Source organism: Thalia democratica, chromosome 8, assembly GCF_965202585.1.
Source record: "Thalia democratica chromosome 8, ktThaDemo2.hap1.1, whole genome shotgun sequence".
NCBI lineage: Eukaryota > Metazoa > Chordata > Thaliacea > Salpida > Salpidae > Thalia > Thalia democratica.
The window spans coordinates 15,872,006-15,887,082 of record NC_139172.1 but is presented as its reverse complement, the minus strand read 5'-3'; the positions used below and the strand labels follow the sequence as shown (position 1 = coordinate 15,887,082).

At 26.0% G+C, this 15,077-nt stretch overlaps 1 protein-coding gene across 1 annotated transcript in view; it reads right to left on the bottom strand.

The window, feature by feature from the left end:
- Positions 1–15,077, bottom strand: part of LOC145842255 (uncharacterized) — a 28,392-nt gene that overhangs the window by 2,388 nt on the left and 10,927 nt on the right. The window contains exons 10-15 of the mRNA XM_082949675.1: positions 7,665–7,722; positions 7,114–7,180; positions 6,862–6,939; positions 6,266–6,380; positions 5,751–5,885; positions 3,956–3,979 (exon numbers count right to left, since the gene is read on the bottom strand). Of these exons, the coding sequence (XP_082805801.1) occupies positions 3,956–3,979; positions 5,751–5,885; positions 6,266–6,380; positions 6,862–6,939; positions 7,114–7,180; positions 7,665–7,722 (477 nt within the window). The remainder of the gene's footprint in view (positions 1–3,955; positions 3,980–5,750; positions 5,886–6,265; positions 6,381–6,861; positions 6,940–7,113; positions 7,181–7,664; positions 7,723–15,077) is intronic.

Below are 15,077 nucleotides of genomic sequence, written 5' to 3'. Positions count from 1 at the left end.
ATTAGGTTTAATGTAATTTTGTTTCAACAAAATTATTATTTTTTGCTTGACTTTTATTTATAGGGTGGCCAGGCCCCTGGTTTTTTAATTTTTTTCCTGGCTCTTGAAGGTATTTTTACTCTTTTTTATACATAATTAAATTTAGCATAAAATCAAATTTACGGTAAAAAAAGCTTTAAATAGTATAAAATATTTAAAAAATACGAAATTGCCACTTCAAATATCTTTGTAACAAATAAGATTCTGAAAAACGAGTAAATAATTGTTGTTTCTTATCTTGTCTAAATTTCATTATACTACTTGTATAAATTGTAAAAAAAAAACTAGGGTTTTTCTGATTTATTCTTTTGCCCAATTTTTGGAATTCCTGGTATTTAAGATTACATAACTACCCTGAATTTAACTCTATGTTTACTATAATTTTACTTTCTGTAACAATTTTTTTTTCTAATAAATTAAATTTTAATTTTATAAAATTCAACCGTGTTGTAAAAGTGACGTCATGCATAATGACATCAACAACAATCCATGTGACATTCTGCGACCTGGTTTCTCCCTCATTAGGAGTCATCAGGTAGACATAGTCACGATGAACCGTCGTATTAACCTAAACAAACGTGCTCAAACATATTAGCACTGAAGTAACTATAATCTCACATTGAAACTGACAATGTTAAAGAAATTGAGTTAAGAACGAACTAGTTGTCAATGTTTTCGACTGAAGCCCCATCAGTGCTAATGTAATTTAATGCATTTGGTTCTATTGATATAGAAGTTCATTGTGATTAATAAAAAAAAATTAGGAAAAATTAATAATTAATAGAAAATTAAAAATTAAGTATAAGTTATAGAATTTGTACTCATAATAGCTAAATATTTAAAATCGATTTTTTTTAAAAACAAAGCAAAAATTGTGAGCAGTTTTATAATCAATTCTAAAAAATAATAACTATTTATTTTTGAAACATTTAATTTTAACTAGCAATAATTAAAGGTATAATGCGATTTAAAACAATAATGAACCAAACGTATAACAGTATATAAATATTTACAATAGATATGTATTAAAAATACATGAATAATAATAAACCATATAATATCATATCAATCTGAAAAGATTTTTATAATGTTTAAAAAGTAATTCCAAGTTAATTTACCTGATACAACGTTGTAATGATATTAGCATCTCATTTTAGTATTTTAAAGCTCGTGAATAAATATGGAATTTTTTGTAATAATAAAAACAATTTTCATTATTCTCAAAACAAGCTTTTGCAAAACAATTTTTATAACTCTTAAAACAATTTTCTAAAACAATAAACAATATTGTTTACTTAAAGGAGTTACATTTGTTTTAGTGCTTATAAAACGGAATTTGACTTGCAATTACAGTGCAGTAGCAGTTTCGGCAAGTGTGCTTTAAGTTAAAATGCATTTTAAACACGTTAGATTTAAAAACTAATATTTTCTTGTGTGTTTAACTTTAGTTCTCGTATAGAGTGATGTAATTGTATCTTTGTGTTTTTTATTCTATGTAAATAAAATATAAGTGTTGTTTTGATTGTTGTATTAATATACTATAATAATCCTATTACCCCCTTTAGTAACATATCTGTATCGAGACATTGGAAACCATGTGTGGCCTGTATTTTAGGAATCTTCTGATATTTAGGAATTAGGTGCTTTATCAATTAAAAAACGCAGCGAAAAAAAAAACTTTAGTTTATTACTAAACAACTTTTTAACGAGTTTAAAATTTTGACAGTATAATTTGCGATAATACTTTACTTTGCGACATTTCACTATGATAATAGTAAGAAAAATTGTGTGAATAACTTTCTACTTTGAAACAGCAAGTCTACAATTATAATACAAGTGTGTGGTAGTGGTTTATTTAGTTTTGTTAAAAGTGAAGCTTGATGTCAAGGATTTTTTGCTGGAAGTACTATATAATTTTTGCGGTGATTTCTATGTATAGTTTTATATATGCTTTTTTAGTGCTTAGGTGCTTATTTTATTTGCTAATGAGCATAATATTTCTTCTTCTTAGTGCACAATATATGTTGCAACTAACATAAGTCGCATGGGTGCGCAGTATTTCGATCCTAAAAAGTTTAATCTTTTTAGCTAAGGTCTCAATATAAGTTGCAACTAACATAAATCGCATGGGGGCGCAGTATTTCGATTATAAAAAGCTTAGTCTTTTTACTGTAGTGCACAATACTCTTTTGAAGATGTTGTAATTTACATAAGTCGTCAGGGGACGCAGTATTTTAGTGCAAAATTGCATTTTATAAGTTGCCAAGAGAGCGCAGTTATTATATTTTTCTAAGCATAGAAATGTGAAGTAAGAACCGCATTAAAATTTAGAATTACAACAGCAGAATAGTTGTTCTCAATAACGTCTGAGTTTTAGCTGATAAAACAAATTTGTCTATTTGTTTACTACTACTACTACTTTATTGTTTTGATCTGCTGATTGATTGTTCTAAAGTATAGATTGTATTTGTTTTAAACCAGAATGTTGCTGAAGTTTAAAAATATATTTGAATGAGTTTTCATCTTTCTTAGTCGTAAAATGGCAAGTTTCTTGCCACATTTTATTACTCGTTTCAAGTTCAAGTATAAAGTTGTGTTAAAATTTTCCCTTTGAAAGAAATCAAAAATAAACTCCCCTTAAATTTAGCAGTCGTCGCTTGTTATATAAATTGTTGCGTTTGTATCTTTTTAACGTTGTTTGAAGCAAATTGTCGTTTGATAACCACAGCTTTAAGCACACCTGACACCTTGCTACTGCATGAAACTTTAAAAGTTTTGTTGTTTATAAGTACGACAATAAACAAAAGATTGAATGAAGATTTTGTGTTTATTCTATGACGTCACGATCAAAATTCCTGCTGTCATTGTTTCCGAAGCCAATCGATGTGATGTTTTTCTGATTCAGAAACCAGCTAGAAGACAGAAAGTCAAATGTTTCCTAAAAGAAACAAGACGTTGTCAATGATCCAATTGATGGTTCATAAGCCTCTATTAACAACCTGAGGATAACAGCCCGACGACGAGCCCGAGGACAACAGGCACAAGGACAAGAACCCCAAGGATAAGAAGCTGGAGGACAACTAAATGACTATCATTGTTACTTACTTTGTCTTTATGTTGTGTTTTATCTAAGTTTTTGTAGATTATGTAATTTTTGAGATAATAAGAAATACAGTTTCTTTTTCTTACTTTTTTTAAACCGGACTTTTGATACTGTCTAAAAAGTTTAAAGTTAAGTAGAATTTTAAGGATTTTAATTATTTTTTAATTAATTAATTTTACCAGGCTTTAAACGTTAAAATTGAAAATTTAAAAAGAAACAATGTAATGATATTAGCATCTCATTTTAGTATTTTAAAGCTCGTGAATAAATATGGAATTTTTTGTAATAATAAAAACAATTTTCATTATTCTCAAAACAAGCTTTTGCAAAACAATTTTTATAACTCTTAAAACAATTTTCTAAAACAATAAACAATATTGTTTACTTAAAGGAGTTACATTTGTTTTAGTGCTTATAAAACGGAATTTGACTTGCAATTACAGTGCAGTAGCAGTTTCGGCAAGTGTGCTTTAAGTTAAAATGCATTTTAAACACGTTAGATTTAAAAACTAATATTTTCTTGTGTGTTTAACTTTAGTTCTCGTATAGAGTGATGTAATTGTATCTTTGTGTTTTTTATTCTATGTAAATAAAATATAAGTGTTGTTTTGATTGTTGTATTAATATACTATAATAATCCTATTACCCCCTTTAGTAACATATCTGTATCGAGATAACGTATATTTGAGACAAACTAAAAAGACAAATGTTAATTATTTTATTTAAGTTACAAATGTATGTTAAATTTATCATGAAAAATGAGTTAAATGTTTTATATAAAAAATGAAGTCTACAGCAACAAAATAAACTTACCTCATCTGCTAATTGTGGGTATTTCTGTAAAAACAAAAACTAATTTAGTAAAAAGTAGCTTAATTTTATATAATGCTATTGATATTTTGAGTGCACGACTATTCAAATTCGGACAATTCAAATTGTTAAAAAAGATTGTAACAGCTACTAATAAAAAAGTTATGTATATTTGTCAAATATAAAAATACATACGTAGGTCATATTAATATCTACAAGCAACTTTTTTCTTTTTGCAAAAGATTAAATATTTATTGAGATATGGCTTAAATAAAGTAAAAAACATAGTTATTTTTAGTAATTTTTAAATATCTTGAAAACCATTTTAGATAATTGAAAAAAAGAAAAAATAGCTCGTAGATATTAATAAGATCTACATATTTATTTTTCGATTTTTTCAAATTTATTTTATTTATTGAGAAATAATATTTTAAACATTTTTTTAAGAATTTGAATTGTTGGAATTTGAGTTGTCCGAATTTGAAATGACATGTAACCTTATATTTTAAATATCAAAACAACATTAGTAAACTGTATCATAATAAACTAATTAAATTTTGATAAATTAAAATCTTATGCTTGGCAAGGATGCCATAGATTAAGAAAATTTTTTTTTTGAATTTTTCCAGGTTTTGAAGGTATAAGTTTTTTTTGTTAATTTTGAGTATAAAATTTAATTTAAGAAAAAAAACAGTATTAAATAGTAAAAAAAAGATTTGAAAATATATTCAGGGTTTCCACTCTTGATACAAAAAACTAACCTTAGTGACCTGAAACTGTCTTGAGTCATCCTAAGTTTTTTATTAAAACCTTAAAAAAGTTATTTCTTTAATAATCAATTAACTTTAAAAAAAAAAGGTATTGAACAAAAATGATTTTAACTATAAAATAGCAAAATGTAGAAACTGGCACAAGTAAGCATTGTCCAAGATAAAAAAAACTGGACTGAGATTTTCAAGATGTTTATCCTGAGTTATTTATGTATAAAAAAACTGCCCTCAGTCATCCTGAGCTTTTTATATAACTTCAAACTGTCCGGAGTCATCCTGAGTGTGAGGCAACCCTTCATTCTGAATTGCTACTTAGATATGTTTTATAATAACTATAATTCAAGTAATACAAAAAAATATTGCATATGATATAATTTTTTTAGTTTATCAAAATTTTATTATTTTGCATATAAAACTATTTTTTAAATTTCTCTAATTTCAGGTTTTTCCAAATCTTTTTTGCTTAAAGTGTCGAATTTTAGGTTATTCCAGGTTTTATAGCAACCCTGAGTTGACTTGTAACAAAATTATTGTTAAAACAGGATTAATTTTCATCGAAATATTAACATATTAAAAATACATTTAAATATTTAAATCAAGAAAATTTTTACATTAGCAAGTAATAACATTTGCTAAATTGCTAATCATTTTGAAAACAGAAAAAACATGAACAAGTCTTTATACATAGTATTTAAAAGGTCTATTTAGTATTTTTTAAATTTAAAAAGAAGATAGTACTATTTTAAAATTACAAGGATCCATATAAGACTCGACATTTTAAGAAGTACAATAAATATTTTTTTTAACATAAAAAAATAGTTTCAAACCAAAATGTATAACCATTTAGTTTTTAAATGTGTTAAAATCTAATAATTTCTGATTAGAGCAACTGCTATATTTACTTGCTATTAAGCTTTATAAACATAATATTAAACAAATATAATTTATTTCAAATATATTAAAATTAGGACCCTAAAACTAATGAAAATATATTATAGACTTTAAAACAAGTATTATAAAGTTATTACATTGTGCACGATAGATCTTGCACTTTTCAAAAATTGTTTAGCAGCCAGAAAATAATCGTCGCCGGAGTTGTTGTACATCAGTGCGTTTTGTATGATGGTGATCACTTTCATTCTGTACAGGTGCCATGATGTAATCTAACGTGTGTTTAAAAGTTAAATTTAAACCAATTGATTAAATTACTTTAGAGACTTATTGAATATAAATTATAGTTATGAACAAATGTACTAAACAAAATTAAACCTTTAAATATTCTATAAATTAGTTGAGGCTCTCACTGTTTAAATTAAAAAATAATACCATTATAAATAAGCTTAGAAAAAAAATTGTCAAGTTTTACAAGCTTTGGTGTCACTGAACTTTATATCAGAATTGTATAATATATTCTATTTATTATAATATAATATATTTATTATAGTAATATCTTTACATAGACTAAAAATTCTTATTTTCAATAAAAACAATTATACGTAATTTATTTTTAAATATTACTTTTCCTAACTGCAAAAAAACTTACTTCTCCTTTTTCTACATCTTTTTTTAAAGTCTGCAAGTCAAACTTGTTTTTGACAACGTCAGAGTAATTCGGGGCTTGTTTGTCTTTGACAGGAGTCCTGAAGTGTTCACTTGACCTAGAAAATTTACAATATTTATTAAAAACAGCTTGCTTAAATTAGAAACAAATTAATTGAAAAGTTAAAAAAAAATTTAAACTTACACTAAAACAAAATATTATTGTTGCTATCAAATGAATGTTATTTAAGTTTTAATAACTTTAAGTACCATAATATCTGCTATTCTATAACAATAATACAATATATACTTATTAAATATAGAATATAAATATTTAACATAATATTTGTTATTTGTTAACTTCGACTCTTATATGGGTGATACATAATTTATCTAAGACTATAAGCTAGTGCTAGTCTATAAATATACTTATAATATAAAAAACTGTCATACAATTGTCTCAACTTACTATCAAACTTGATAAAGTCTTTTGTTTGTCTTATAAAAACTACACAATAAAATTAAAATTATAAAATTCTTTAAAAATAGCTTAGTATGTAAACTAATTTTCAACAAATTCAATTTAATGATTATACCAACTCAAAGCCTTTAAGTTGTTCAGTAATAGTAATGAGTTGTTGCTTCAGAATTTTTCGGGTTTTGTCCTCATCATCAGTGCTGTAGAACATAAAACAAATTCTAACTTCAATCATTAACAATATTTTTAAAAGTAAAAAGACTTAAATAAATAATACAAAACAATATAAGTTCTTAAAAAGCATAAAATTATAATCAATTTCAAAATGTCCAAAAAAAAATTGACTGTTTATAAGGTATATTACTTGAACTAACTGTGAATCAAAAGAGCTTGTGGTATTTCGTGCTGGCGTCTTGATACTTGCACTGCTTCTGTGTTTACCTGTTAATTAATAAATATGATTTTACAACTTTTAAAATATCAAAAAAAAACATTTTTTCAAAAAGTATTTTGTTAGAGTAGATTAAATGAGTTTCTTTTGATAAGTCAATCCTTGCAGATTAAAAAAAAAAGTTAAAGACTCTTTTAAAGATTCAAAGAAAAAGAAAACGTTATTGCTTTCTACAATTATCAACTTTAAAAAAAATGTTTTTATTTTCTAAAAATTTTATAAAACTAAAGTTTTAAACATATACAACAAAATTTTTTTTAAATAATTTAAAAAATAGAAATATAAATTATAAAAAAGTAAAAATGATAACTAAAATTTATTTTTAATTAATATTGCCTTCTTATATATTTAATTCAAAAAAAGGTCTTACAAAAATTAAATTATTCACGTTAATATAAATATGTAATTCAAAGTAATAAACAACGCACTTAATTAATTTATAAATTAAAATTTAGATAGTAACAAAAAACTAACGTTTTCGACCTCTTTTTTTAGCTGGTTTTTGAGTAGGGTGCTCTTCTTTCGTATCTGGCTGTGAATTTTTAAATCGTCAATTTTATATTTAAAGTTGTTAATTAAAACTTTATACATAACTACACTAATCTACACTAATAATGGCAACAGGTCAAAAAAAGCACGAAGACAATTTAGCACGATGGTTCACTTTACACGAAGGGTCACTTTTGCACGAAGGGTAATTTTTGCACGAGAATTTAAAAAAACAAGTAAAGTACAAATAAAAAGAAAATATCAATAAAAAATATAAAAGAAAAATTAAAAATGAAGAATAAAAAAGTTAATGACCGAGGGTAAGGTTAGGGGTAAAAGTGATAGTAAAGACAAAAATAACAAATAAAATTAAAAGAAATAAAATAAATAAAAAAAAAAGAAAAAAAAATCAAGAAAGAAAACTAAAAAAAAAAAAATAGAAGAAAGTTACTGACCAAGGGTAAGGGGTAACAGTCATAGTAAAAATATAAAATAACAATGAAAATTAATAAAATAATAACAAAAAACAAGAAAAAAAATTAACAAAAAAACGAAAAAGAAGAAAAACAAATAAAAATAATAAGAATTAAGACTAATTAGAAATTTTTTCAACCGGTGCAAAAGTGTCTTCAAGCAAAAATTTCACTTCATACAAAATTGTCTTCATGCAAAAGTGTTCCTTCGTGCATAGTTGACAACTACCCAGTCTACACACAGGGTTGCCACTTGTTTTTTCAAATTTTTTTTCCAGGTTTGCCAAATTTCTTCCAAGTTTTTAAAAGTACACATTTTTGGGTCTATTTTTAGTTTTAAATTAATTTCTAAATAAGAAACTATGTTATGTAGTATAAAAACATTGAAAAGATCCTGCTGTAACAAAATGTATATTTTGTTTTGTTAAATGACCGCCAGGGGGCGTTAGACGATTTTTTATCAAATCACGCGATAAAACTTTAACAATGTTTGTTATTGCGCTCATTAGCCTCTAGCTCGCGCACTACGCGCAGCTCGACTATCTTGTTAAATATTTTGTTTTTTGGCTCAGTTAAGCCATAAGACCGTGCGAGAAGCACATTAATTGATTATAAGAACTTTTTTATTATTTTCATTATATAAGATATTGATGTTCATTTGTATTATTGTATTATATTGTGCTTAGATAAGCCATAAGATCGTGCAAGAAGCACATAACAATTTAAGACTATGAGTTACTAGTAAGACCTATTTTTGTATTTTAAGATTGTGACATTCAGAACATTATTAAGAACATTTTAATTTGTAGAATTTGGTGTTTATTTGTTTTGTTTATTTTCGCAGTTTTATTCTACTGATAAATTGGCTGCTTTATCACTTCTACTTTCATTTACAATAAAATTACATGTTCAATAAATTCACTTCATTAAAGAAATTATTTATAACAAGTTTATTACATATTTGTTAATTACTAAGTTAAACCTAATGAGTAACGTAAATTCAGTAAAACCCTTAAGAATAAGTCACAAAAAAGAGTACTTCCCCCAATTAAAGGTAGTTCCTACACCAGGCCCTCGAGGACTACACTGTGAAGTTACTTTAAATGTATTTTCAATAAAAATTTTTTGATGATGACAAAAAAATCTTATTTATATGTTAGATTTTTTGTGTGAAATCAAAATTTTATTACTGAAAATGTTAAAATTATTAAAAATTTCCATGTTTTTTGATCAAAATTCCAGGTTTTTTTTTGTTCAAAATTTCTTTTATTCCAGGTTTTTCGAGGTTATTTTTGCCTAAATTGTCAAATTCCAGGTTTTTCCAGGTTTTCAGGTAAAGTGGCAACCCTTTACACAGCCTAGACTCTAGTGCTTATATATATAACTACATAAACACCACGTTACTTGTTATTATTGAAAAAATATCATTGATAAATATTATTAGACTTAGTAGTGTTACAATAAATAATTTAATACTATTGACAAATTAATTTCTTTAATTACGATTTCAAGAAAAATTAAAAAAAAAAATTTCAAGCTGAAAATAACTTATTTCGAAGAAAAATCAGTAAACTAGCAAAAACTAAAACATCAATTTATATATCTAGTAACATTAGAAAAATAGCTCCAGTTTTCTATAACCTAGTTATAGGTAAAAAGAAATTTAAGAAAAAAGTTGCAGTAAAAATATTACATAAAAATAAGAAAAACAAAGCTGTATCAAAAACAATACAGTTTCCAAGCTATCTACTTAGATGTTAGAGTTTTAATAACATCTTAAGATTTGTTTTAATCATAGTATTAAATTTAAATCAAATACTTTGAATACTTTCCGTTGAGCTATTCTTTATTTTGTCTTTTGAATAAATGTTTCTCTACAAATAATTTTATTTAAGTTACTTTAAAAGGATGTATGTTAGAATGTTCAAAACTATATTTCTTAAATTATATCACAGATGTTCTTGTGCTAAAACTTTATTCCGACTAACGGCGTTTCACTGCTCTCAAATAAATTTAAGAACAGATCCACGGAGTCTACAAAATGTTAACACACATTAGAAAAAAAGCAGAAAAAAGCATGTATAATTATGTATAGTGTTTATCTAGGTAGTAACTATAAATGGACTTTATGGTTTAAAAACAAAGTTTGGGATAAAAGCGTAAAATTATAAAATTGTCTACAAAAAAAACAAATTCAATAAAAGTAGGCACCAACCTCAAAAAGCTCTAAGAATAGGCAGGTTTTAAAAATGAAAATCAAATTGAGTTGTGCAGAAACGCCACGTCATAATAATTTTAACAAATTATTCAATAATTTATACAGCTTGAAAACATGAAGTATTAAACTTGCAAGAATATATAAGTTTTGTGAAATAAATTAGTACATAAATAGACAGAGTTATTTAAAGTAGAATCGTCGGTTATGGGGACAGATATTCGATAAATCTTGCCGCTTATTCAGAAGTAGGTCTTTATCTTCTGCTGCAATTACTGCTCTTTCTGTATTGCAAGTTGGGCAAATTCTACTTACTCCGTTGGATGTATGTTTTATCTTTGAAACAATACTCCACTCCATGTTTGGCCTTTTACCGTACCTGTGAAAAAAACTCCAGACATAATCCGATAAACGCGTGCTTTGTTTTTTATTTATATTTTTAAAAGTATGTTTATGATTAGCATATCTATCCTTGAAACTCCCTGCTGTACTTCCGATATAAATTTTATCTGGGCCCTTACTTTCAACTTTAACTTTATAAATTACATTTTTAATTAAGCAATTACCTTTTAATGGGCAGTTATCTTTGTTTAATTTACGGCAATTACATGTTTTAGGCATATTACTTAACTTATTACTATTAGTGTTAGTTGGTTTTGAATATTTATTTATAGTTTTATTGTTATGCATTTTGCTTATACTTTTAGCGCTATTGTCGCTTACTTGTTCTAAGTTTTCTTTTATCATTTTAGAAATACTTCTAGTTATACGTTGATTATTATAATCTACACTATTGTTAGTACTATTGATATCGATATTTTCATTATCATTAATATTAAAGTTATCATTATAGCTTATATCTTTAATGTTAAAAGTTTTAATATGTTTTACATTATTGTTACCATAATTAAAATTTTTACTATTAGGATTATTATTATTATTACTGTTATTAAAATTATTATTATTATTATTATTATTATTACTGTTATTATTAATTTGATTAGTATAATTAGAAATATTGTTCATATCTACGTTATTACTAACTTTATTACTAGAGTTATTATTTGTATTAGCTTTGATATGTCTATTTTTAAAATTTGAAATTACTGTTTTGTTGTGCGATTGTATTAAAGTTTTAACATTACTCATGCAACTATAAGAAATTTTAACTGTCTTTCTATTAAAAATTTTGTTATAAAAGTGGCTATCGGGGAAGTGTTTATCGACTAGCTTTAAAAATTCTTTACCTAAGTTTATATTAACTGAAGAGCAATATGGAGGATTATACCACATTATATGTCGGTTACGCGGTTTTTTGCGTTTTTTATCTACATCTAATTTTTCATACTTTAATTTACATTTAAAACCTCGATTTTTTAATTCATTTTCGTACGGTGCTTTTATTTCGTTAAATATCTTTTCGTTCGAAGAGAGGGTACTTAGACGTTTTTGTGTCATTACCGGGAGACATTTTTTTACATGGTAAGGGTGGTCAGAATTAATATTGATAAAGTTTAATAAAGAATTCGGTTTACGGTACGGACGGTAAGTATTATTAGATAAATTTAAAGTAACATCTAAAAAATTCGTTATTTGCGCTCCTATTTCTAAAGTTATTTTAAAACCGATATCAGACATCAATCTAAACGTTGACTTTTTAATTTTTTCGTAAACAAGAGGTTTTGAAAGATCAATAACACCGAGTCCATCATCTCTATACAACCCACAATTATCAAAAATACTTTTGAGTTTATCTAGGATGTATAAGCCTACAAGATCGCATACCTCCGCTCCATGAAAACTACCCATTGGTATATCAAAAAAACTATCGGTATCATTTTTCTTCCATACATCATCACCCGAAAAAAGCAAAGAGTCGCACGAATGGAATATAATGTCTGTATCAGATTTATTAAAATTAGAAAATTGGGATGCATAATCTAGTGCGTTAATTAAGTGCGCTTTCGTAATAGACGGGTAAAATTCGACGATATCAAAGCTAATAAAACGCTTACTACTTTTATTGTTAATATTATTAAACCATTGTAATAGTTCACCAGTGTTTTTCCATTGGATTAGACTAGTGGCTGTTCTTACGTCTTTAATTATACTAGTTAAAATTTGTTTAGATATTTTACCAATATGCGTTTTACTTTTACTTATTAGTCTGCACTTGACTGTTGCAGGAAAATTATCTTTATGATCCTTTACTGTTATATATGCTTGTGATCTTTCTAACTTAGGTATACGTTTACCAGTAATATTATTTTCATTTAAAAGTTCTTGTGCACGGGAGTCTATCGTATCAGCCGGATTATTGGTACATTTTTTATAGTTTTTTGTGATATTATCTAAAAGTGACGCACTAGATTATGCATCCCAATTTTCTAATTTTAATAAATCTGATACAGACATTATATTCCATTCGTGCGACTCTTTGCTTTTTTCGGGTGATGATGTATGGAAGAAAAATGATACCGATAGTTTTTTTGATATACCAATGGGTAGTTTTCATGGAGCGGAGGTATGCGATCTTGTAGGCTTATACATCCTAGATAAACTCAAAAGTATTTTTGATAATTGTGGGTTGTATAGAGATGATGGACTCGGTGTTATTGATCTTTCAAAACCTCTTGTTTACGAAAAAATTAAAAAGTCAACGTTTAGATTGATGTCTGATATCGGTTTTAAAATAACTTTAGAAATAGGAGCGCAAATAACGAATTTTTTAGATGTTACTTTAAATTTATCTAATAATACTTACCGTCCGTACCGTAAACCGAATTCTTTATTAAACTTTATCAATATTAATTCTGACCACCCTTACCATGTAAAAAAATGCCTCCCGGTAATGACACAAAAACGTCTAAGTACCCTCTCTTCGAACGAAAAGATATTTAACGAAATAAAAGCACCGTACGAAAATGAATTAAAAAATCGAGGTTTTAAATGTAAATTAAAGTATGAAAAATTAGATGTAGATAAAAAACGCAAAAAACCGCGTAACCGACATATAATGTGGTATAATCCTCCATATTGCTCTTCAGTTAATATAAACTTAGGTAAAGAATTTTTAAAGCTAGTCGATAAACACTTCCCCGATAGCCACTTTTATAACAAAATTTTTAATAGAAAGACAGTTAAAATTTCTTATAGTTGCATGAGTAATGTTAAAACTTTAATACAATCGCACAACAAAACAGTAATTTCAAATTTTAAAAATAGACATATCAAAGCTAATACAAATAATAACTCTAGTAATAAAGTTAGTAATAACGTAGATATGAACAATATTTCTAATTATACTAATCAAATTAATAATAACAGTAATAATAATAATAATAATAATAATAATTTTAATAACAGTAATAATAATAATAATCCTAATAGTAAAAATTTTAATTATGGTAACAATAATGTAAAACATATTAAAACTTTTAACATTAAAGATATAAGCTATAATGATAACTTTAATATTAATGATAATGAAAATATCGATATCAATAGTACTAACAATAGTGTAGATTATAATAATCAACGTATAACTAGAAGTATTTCTAAAATGATAAAAGAAAACTTAGAACAAGTAAGCGACAATAGCGCTAAAAGTATAAGCAAAATGCATAACAATAAAACTATAAATAAATATTCAAAACCAACTAACACTAATAGTAATAAGTTAAGTAATATGCCTAAAACATGTAATTGCCGTAAATTAAACAAAGATAACTGCCCATTAAAAGGTAATTGCTTAATTAAAAATGTAATTTATAAAGTTAAAGTTGAAAGTAAGGGCCCAGATAAAATTTATATCGGAAGTACAGCAGGTAGTTTCAAGGATAGATATGCTAATCATAAACATACTTTTAAAAATATAAATAAAAAACAAAGCACGCGTTTATCGGATTATGTCTGGAGTTTTTTTCACAGGTACGGTAAAAGGCCAAACATGGAGTGGAGTATTGTTTCAAAGATAAAACATACATCCAACGGAGTAAGTAGAATTTGCCCAACTTGCAATACAGAAAGAGCAGTAATTGCAGCAGAAGATAAAGACCTACTTCTGAATAAGCGGCAAGATTTATCGAATATCTGTCCCCATAACCGACGATTCTACTTTAAATAACTCTGTCTATTTATGTACTAATTTATTTCACAAAACTTATATATTCTTGCAAGTTTAATACTTCATGTTTTCAAGCTGTATAAATTATTGAATAATTTGTTAAAATTATTATGACGTGGCGTTTCTGCACAACTCAATTTGATTTTCATTTTTAAAACCTGCCTATTCTTAGAGCTTTTTGAGGTTGGTGCCTACTTTTATTGAATTTGTTTTTTTTGTAGACAATTTTATAATTTTACGCTTTTATCCCAAACTTTGTTTTTAAACCATAAAGTCCATTTATAGTTACTACCTAGATAAACACTATACATAATTATACATGCTTTTTTCTGCTTTTTTTCTAATGTGTGTTAACATTTTGTAGACTCCGTGGATCTGTTCTTAAATTTATTTGAGAGCAGTGAAACGCCGTTAGTCGGAATAAAGTTTTAGCACAAGAACATCTGTGATATACATTCCGATAAGCTTAGCTTGTCAGGATCTCCGGGATTTAACGCCTTATAACGTTACATCTTATCTTTCTTAAATTATATATAGTTATCAGGGTTGCCGAAAGTATTTTGAATTTTTCTCTAAGGCGTTCT